Source organism: Festucalex cinctus, chromosome 1 (assembly GCF_051991245.1).
Source record: "Festucalex cinctus isolate MCC-2025b chromosome 1, RoL_Fcin_1.0, whole genome shotgun sequence".
Classification (NCBI taxonomy): domain Eukaryota; kingdom Metazoa; phylum Chordata; class Actinopteri; order Syngnathiformes; family Syngnathidae; genus Festucalex; species Festucalex cinctus.
The window spans coordinates 4200269-4208593 of record NC_135411.1 but is presented as its reverse complement, the minus strand read 5'-3'; the positions used below and the strand labels follow the sequence as shown (position 1 = coordinate 4208593).

At 42.4% G+C, this 8325-nt stretch overlaps 1 protein-coding gene across 2 annotated transcripts; it reads left to right on the top strand.

The window, feature by feature from the left end:
- The first annotated feature begins 1504 nt into the window (after positions 1–1504).
- On the top strand, positions 1505–6895 carry LOC144007016 (uncharacterized). Of its 2 annotated transcripts, none has more exons than XM_077506257.1 (2): positions 1505–1877; positions 4806–6895. In XM_077506257.1, the coding sequence occupies exons 1-2, from the start codon at positions 1754–1756 to the stop codon at positions 6782–6784; spliced, it is 2103 nt and encodes a 700-aa protein (XP_077362383.1). In that variant the 5' UTR covers positions 1505–1753; the 3' UTR covers positions 6785–6895. The 2 variants fall into 2 exon arrangements, with proteins under 2 accessions (XP_077362383.1, XP_077362384.1); XM_077506258.1 differs by lacking the exon at positions 1505–1877 and adding an exon at positions 4667–4714.
- The last annotated feature ends 1430 nt before the right edge of the window (positions 6896–8325 follow it).

The window sequence follows — 8325 nt, the reverse complement described above, 5'->3', positions numbered from 1 at the left end:
GACCCGAGAAGCACATCACTAGTTATTGCCAAGTTCAAGTCTTCTACGCCAAGTCTTCCCTGCCAAGTCTTCCACGCCAAGTCTTCCACGCCAAGTCTTCCACGCCAAGTCTTCCACGCCAAGTCAGCCACGCCAAGTCTTCCAAGTCAGCCACGCCAAGTCTTCCAAGTCAGCCACACCAAGTCTCTGCCTCACGCCACGCCAAGTCTCTGCCTCACGCCACGCCAAGTCTCTGCATCACGCCACGCCAAGTCTCTGCATCACGCCACGCCAAGTCTCTGCATCACGCCACGCCAAGTCTCTGCATCACGCCACACCAAGTCTCCGCCATGATCTGTGTCCACGTCCAGCCCAGTGTCCTTCCCTTCAGTCTCGTCCAGTCCTTCCCCGTCATAGTCAATAAAGTTCCTTACATTGTTCTTCCACTTGCTCTTCCTGCCTGTTTCCTCCACTTTTGGGTCCATCCATACCCCATACGTAACATCTCTGGGTTCAAAGTCACTGAGGTGGTTGGAAATCTCCTCGGTGGCAGGGCCCTGAGGGTGGATGAGATCCGCCCGTAGTTCCAAAAGACTCTGGATGTTGTGGGGCTGTCGTGGTTGACACGCCTCTAACGCTCCTTGGTAAATAATTTACAACACTATTGCTCAAGATTTATTTATTTTTTGCATTTTTATATATTTTAGTTTGGTTTTAAGGTATTTACAAAGAAAAAGGGCAAGGTTAAAATGTTAATTTAAAGATGCCGGGAGAATTTGTCGGCTGCGTGACGTCACTCTCGTGGATTTTGACAGCACGCACGTATTGTTTTTTTTTTCACTCACTCACTCAGAGAAGCTAACGTGTGAATGAGTGAGTGAAAAAAAAAATCCATGCGTGCTTTCAAATTGCCGCGGGAGTGACGTCACACAGCCGACAATTTCGCCCTGCCCTGTTTGCGACACGCCCCCCCCAGGTGGGGTTGGGCTGGGGTGGTGGGGGTTTATAGGACAAAATCACCCCCAGAAGTTAAGAGAAGCCCAGATCTGTAAATTGACAAGTAGTTTGTTTGTTTCGATCCTGCATTTAAAAAAGTGCATTTTCCTGAGTGAAACCGGCAGACTGGGCCTTTAAACTCATAACATTTGGTGGTTAAATCTCATCCCTGATAATAAACATTCAGTTTACCTCAAAATGCTTGTTCAACTTTGATGGCGAATTTTTAAACTGCACATTCACCACAATAAACTGGAGCTCTTTTCAATAAGTCCAATTTAAACTTTACAATTGTATCGGGATCAAAACACTGAAAAAAAGAATGAGAGTTTCGATTCCAACCGCAGCAAAAATGGCGACATCTGCCGATGACTTGTGGCATTGCTTGCGCTGAAGCCCCCGGACAATTTCCAGCAGCCAATCGTAACGCAGCGGGGGCGTGTCCTGCCTGACTTCCGCCGCACGTCTTCGTTCGTTTCTTCACGTGCTCACTGCCGTGGCCGGCGGCCACATCGCGTTTCATCAGACGTCCTCTGCTAATGAATTCTTTTTGATTTGGTGTTGGACTGAACACACAGGACTCCCATCACCATTTTGAAGGTCTGCGACACCATTTATTAAATGTCGGCGTGTGTTTAAACTCTTCTCGGTGCGCGTTGATGCTTCTCGGCCGAGTTAGCTTAGCTTAGCTCAGCTCGCTAGCCGCTAACAAAGAGAAGCACATAACACGTGGTCAGGAAGAGACCAAGTGTGACTTTGTTGGCATTATTGTGCCAAAATGTCGGCGAGAACGACACCAAAGGACGAGGAGGAACTCTTTGGAGTCAAAGAAGAGAACGAGCAACATTTTCAACCGCTGGACGACGTTTGCGAGGAGTCTCGAATTGTGCTACACGCAGCAGGTTTGTACACTTCTTATTACTCTCCCTTGCTTAGCACTACTGTATAGCGTTAAAAAAATTCACTGCAGTCCGCATTACTGTACACAGTAATTTAATTCAACTGTTATTTTAAATAGTGAAATAAATTGATTTGATTGGTTGATTCCGGACAGGGGCCGATTATACAGTCATGAGACAGTCATACCAATGTATCTGACAAGACGTGTGCGATTTTAAGAACACTTAGGTGCACAATAAGACTGTATTAAAACGGTGGTACAATACTACAAATTATTTTTTTTTGTCGGTATACATATCCCTGTTTCCCACATACATTTTTTTTTTTTTTTTTACAAAACAGTCACAGTTTTGTCATGATTACTGCATTATTACATTCAACTGCTGTTGCAACCAGTGTTAATTTTGACAAGAAATTTTAATTTAGTTTTAGTTATAGTCTTTTGACTAAAATTAACAAGTTTCAGTCATAATTTAGTCTTCTGATTGTATTTTAGTTTTGATCCAATTTTAGTCGACTAAATTCACAGTTTAGTCTATTTTCCTTCAGCATACGTTTAAACTTTTATGCAGAAAATTATAGCACACCTATTTGTGACTTTAGTTTAACACGCAAGACACATTTCATACAATGGTGTCTTTATTGTTTCAATGAATCATGTTCAACTGACAATAATGTAACTTTTCACCTGAATAAGAAAAAGTGCATAATTAAATTGCTTGAGATTAATCTTACAGCTGCACAATTTATGTTTATGTACAGCACTTTGTATACAGCAATGCCTGTTCTTAGAGCGCTTTATAAATAAAGTTGAGTTGAGTTAAAGTGCAGTGAACACAACATTTTCTGAGTGGTTCTTTTCTCATTCATTCCGATTGGGTTGTGTGAATTTTCACGACTGTGTTGTTTTCATTTTCATTTTAGTCATTGACGAAATTGTCAGTCAATTTTAATCATAGTTATTGTCTGAATGAATGGCTTCTATTTTAGTTTTCATTTAATTTTCGTCGGGAAAAACAATTAGTCACGAACATTATCATGTAAATATTTCGGCGACAAAAATATCACTGGTTGCAACTGTAGCATTCACGAAGACGGGAGTCAATGACAATCGATTCCGTTTTGCAAATAAGGGCCGAGTTCATATGGGCATATATGCGAACTGCACACAAGACGACACGTGAAAATGGAATGAAGCGGTTGCGCTTAATTAAGGTAAATTAATGAGTGAATTAATTAATGGAGGAAAGATTGAGGACTGGAGTAAGGCTCACTTTCTGTTGAAATCAGGTCACTTCCTGTTAAAATTGGACTACTTCCTATTGATAGGTCACCTCCTGTTGAAATCGGGCCACTTCCTGTTGAAATTGGACTACTTCCTATTGGTAGGTCACTTCCTGTTGAAATCGGGCCACTTCCTGTTGAAATTGGACTACTTCCTATTGATAGGTCACTTCCTGTTGAAATTGGGCTACTTCCTATTGATAGGTCAATTCCTGTTGAAATCGGGCCACTTCCTGTTGTTTCTAAGTCGCTTCCAGGTCACTTCCTATTGAAATCAGGTCACTTCCGGGTCACTTCCTGTTGAAAACATGTCAGTTCCTGTTGATTTCAGGTCACTTTCTGTTGAAATTGTGTCACTTCCTGTTGAAATTGTGTCACTTCCTGTTGATTTGAAGCCACTTCTGGGTCACTTCCTGTTCATTTTATGCCATTTCCGGGTCACTTCCTATTGAAATCAGGTCACTTCCTGTTGAAATCGTGTTGCTTCCTGTTGATTTGATGCCACTTCTGGGTCACTTTCTGTTGATTTTAGGCCATTTCCGGGTCATTTCCTGTTGAAATCAGGTCACTTCCTGTTGATTTTTGGCCATTTCTGGGTAACTTCCTGTTCAAATCAACAGGTCACTTCCTATTGAAATCAGGTCACTTCTGGGTCACTTCCTGTTGAAAACAAGTCAGTTCCTGTTGATTTCAGGTCACTTCCTATTGAAAGCAGGTCACTTTCTGTTGAAATTGTGTCACTTCCTGTTGATTTCAGGTCATTTCCTATTGAAATCAGGTCACTTTCTGTTGAAATTGTGTCACTTACTGTTGATTTGAAGCCACTTCTGGGTCACTTCCTGTTCATTTTATGCCATTTCCGGGTCACTTCCTATTGAAATCAGGTCACTTCCTGTTGAGATCGTGTTGCTTCCTGTTGATTTGATGCCACTTCTGGGTCACTTTCTGTTGATTTTAGGCCATTTCCGGGTCATTTCCTGTTGAAATCAGGTCACTTCCTGTTGATTTTTGGCCATTTCTGGGTAACTTCCTGTTCAAATCAACAGATCACTTCCTATTGAAATCAGGTCACTTCCAGGTCATTCCTGTTGAAAACAAGTCATTTCCTGTTGAAATCAGGTCACTTCCTATTCAAGCCGGGGCATTTCCTGGCGAGAATCCCTGGTGTACCAAATCAATTGGCCAAGATGGCTGCCGCTGAGGGCAGGCGTAGGGTACAAAATAGTGAATTGTGGGTAAGGCGTGAATATTTGGAATATGTTTAAATTGGAAAGATGAGAATGGGATGAATCATGTGGAAGTAGGGGTCTTCCAGCCTAACTATGGTTACAAATAGGTGTTTTAATTTTCTATGTAAAAGTTGAAATGTATGCGGATGGACAATATCAACTCAATTTAGTCGACTTCAATCAATAGAGAGAGATTAAAATAGTTTTAGATTTGACCTTATATCGGCTGTCAGATTTTTAACAAGGCCAATACTTTTTTTTCCCTTTTTCTTTTTGTTTTGTTTTTTGGATGGGCCAATCCGAGTGTGCGGTGGCCCCAAGTCGAGGTGCACTGTAGAAACAATAATGCACATCATCTCACGCTTGAAATTTGACTTGACCAACCCAAATGTGTGTTTGTCTTCTTGTGTCCTGCAGACGTCGCTGAGAAATATCTTCGTCCTGACCAAGAGGACATGAAGCCTCCGAATGTTAAAGAGGAGGAAGAACATCCTTACATCGAAGAGGAAGAAAAGCCCGTTCGTGTCAAAGAGGAGGAGGTTGAGGATGACATCACCAAGTCACCAATGACCTTCGCCCCTTTAAAGAGTAAAGATGAAGTCAAGGGTGAGAGTGAGGAGGGCAGAGGAGCGGAGCCTCCAAACAGGATCTTAAATCCTCAAAACATGATTCCAGAAAGTGATGCAGACCACTGGGGATCATCAAAAGCAAAAAGTGATGACATAAGGTCCCTTTCTTCTTATGATGATGATGATAATGATAATGATGATAATCTGGATGGTAATGATGAACATGCTGCTGATGATAGGTCGTGTCACACTGACGACAAATCCTGCGAATGTTCTCACTGTGGGAAAACATTGAGTTCAAAAGGAAGTTTGAAAATTCACTTGAGAAGACACACTGGGGAAAAACCTTTTTCTTGTTTAGATTGTGGCAAAAGCTTCTCTTGGAAGTCACATTTAACAACACATAAAAGAATCCATAGTGGCGAGAAACCTTTTTCTTGCTCAGACTGTGGCAAAAGCTTCTCTCAGAAGTCAGCTTTAACAACACATACAAGAAGACACACTGGGGAAAAACCTTTTTCTTGTTTAGATTGTGGCAAAAGCTTCTCTCGGAAGTCAGCTTTAACAAGGCATAAAAGAAGACACACTGGGGAAAAACCTTTTTCTTGTTTAGATTGTGGCAAAAGCTTCTCTTGGAAGTCAGCTTTAACAACCCATACAAGAAGACACACTGGGGAAAAACCTTTTTCTTGTTTAGATTGTGGCAAAAGCTTCTCTTGGAAGTCAGATTTCACAATACATACAAGAAGACACGCTGGCGAGGAACCTTTTTCTTGCTCAGATTGTGGCAAAAACTTCTTTCGGAGGTCAGATTTAACAACACATACAAGAACACACACTGGGGAAAAACCTTTTTCTTGTTTAGATTGTGGCAAAAACTTCTTTCGGAAGTCAGATTTAACAACACATACAAGAACACACACTGGGGAAAAACCTTTTTCTTGTTTAGATTGTGGCAAAAGCTTCTTTTGGAAGTCAGATTTAACAACACATACAAGAAGACACACTGGGGAAAAACCTTTTTCTTGTTTAGATTGTGGCAAAAACTTCTTTTGGAAGTCTGATTTAACAACACATACAAGAAGACACACTGGGGAAAAACCTTTTTCTTGTTTAGATTGTGGCAAAAACTTCTTTCGGAAGTCTGATTTAACAACACACACAAGAACACACACTGGGGAAAAACCTTTTTCTTGTTTAGATTGTGGCAAAAGCTTCTTTTGGAAGTCAGATTTAACAACACATACAAGAAGACACAATGGGGAAAAACCTTTTTCTTGTTTAGATTGTGGCAAAAACTTCTTTTGGAAGTCTGATTTAACAACACATACAAGAAGACACACTGGGGAAAAACCTTTTTCTTGTTTAGATTGTGGCAAAAACTTCTTTCGGAAGTCTGATTTAACAACACACACAAGAACACACACTGGGGAAAAACCTTTTTCTTGTTTAGATTGTGGCAAAAGCTTCTCTCAGAAGTCAGCTTTAACAACACATACAAGAATCCATAGTGGCGAGAAACCTTTTTCTTGCTCAGACTGTGGTAAAAGCTTCTCTTCGAAGTCAGACTTAACGATACATACAAGAAGACACACTGGAAAAAAACTTTTTGCTTGTACCCACTGTGGCAAAAGCTTCTCTCAGAAGTCACATTTAACATTACATTCAAGAACACACACTGGGGAAAAACCTTTTTCTTGCTCAGCCTGTGGCAAAAGCTTCCCTGCCAAGTCTGAATTAAGAAGCCACATAAGAACACACACACGGGACAGAAACCATATTCATGCACAAAATGTGTGGAAAGCTTTGCTTCCACCAATTCTTTAACAGCACATGCAAAAACACACACTGGAGAGAAACCGTATTCCTGCTCAGATTGTGGAAAAAGCTTCTCTTCCATGTCAAATTTAAGAAAGCACACAAGAACACATGGTGTGAAGGAACCATTCAGTTGCAGTGTTTGTCCTAAAAGATTCTCTTGTAAAAAGCTTGCTGAGAGACACGAGTGTGCTGGTGAGAATGGCAGCCATCTTTGAAGCTTCAAAAAATGAAGGGAAGTGAGACTGGTGTGCTGTAAAAGTGTCAGTGCATCTTAAAAGTGTAAATGTAATGCTTTCAAAACTACTCAACCTGTAAATATTAAATGTTTGCTGTTAATGTGTTTAAATGTCAATGTATGTTTTTTTTGTACGTAATTTAGGAAGTTATTTTTGTTTGCTTCTAAATGTTGTTAATGGTTGTTTGTTGATGTTTGTAGGTGTTGTGTATTTGCTTGTGTGAAGCACATTGATTTGCCTTGTGTATGAAATAGAAATAAAGCCACCTTGCAATTTTCCCCAAATAAGCGTCGAGAATACGTTCAGACACACAAAGCCATCTGCGATTAAAAATTTTTGTTGAACAGTGTTATCACTGAAATGATTGACGCAAAAGTCCTACTTTTTTTTTTTTTCCTTTTTTTGTTGCTAACTCAACCCGAGATCAAACCACCACAGCTCCATGCGAGCTAACACGCCATATGCTCGTGCATTTTGCACATTTTATCTTTCTATGTAACAATTTTCGCCTTCCCAGTCCCGGCGGCCGCAACTGCACCTCATAAGGCACGCTCTGCCGTGGATGGCCGATCAGCCCCTGGCTTATGCTATTTTCACGCACGTTTTGGAACCAAGGCGAAGAGGGGCCGCGCCCCTTGCTCCTTTGTTGCGTCGGAAAACGGCAACGCCTCCACTCAGTTGCAGCTGTGAGTGGGGGCGCAGAGTGCCGGCTGCTGTTTGTCACGGACACCCTCTCCAAACTCAAATTCCTTTGTGACTCCGGCGCCCGCAGAAGCGTGTTGCCTGCCTCGGCTGAAGATGCTGCCGGGGGCACTCACGGCCCGCACCTGTCAGCGGCCAACGATGCACCTATCCGGACCTACGGCACTAAGACAGTGGTTGTATGTTTTGGGGAGCGCCGGTTCACTTGGGACTTTGTCACTGCTGACATTTCTTTTCCCCTTCTTGGCGCGGACTTTTTGTGTGCCCACAGTCTACTGGTGGATGTTAAAAATGGCCGCCAGTTGGACGCTGTGACGTTTTCCACTGTTGCTTGTGGGTGTGATGTGGAGACGTTTGAGGGCCTTGCCAGCCCGCTCTCAGATGATGACGTGTTCACGCGGCTTCTTGGAGAATTCCCCAGCCTGACCACGCCTACATTTGCAGCCACTACTACCAAGCATGGGGTCGAGCACCACATCGAGACCGTGAGCCCGCCGGTTCATGCTAAGGCCCGACGCCTCAACCCTGATAGATTGGCCACAGCTAAGTCCGAATTCGCCAACATGGAACGCCTTGGCATAATTCGTCGTTCCGACAGCCCGTGGGCCT

Coding starts and splice junctions, on each gene's coding strand:
- LOC144007016 (XM_077506257.1), top strand. CDS start 1,754: ATGTCGGCGAGAACGACACCAAAGGACGAGGAGGAACTCTTTGGAGTC. Junction 1,878..4,805: donor AATTGTGCTACACGCAGCAG/GTTTGTACACTT, acceptor TGTGTCCTGCAG/ACGTCGCTGAGAAATATCTT.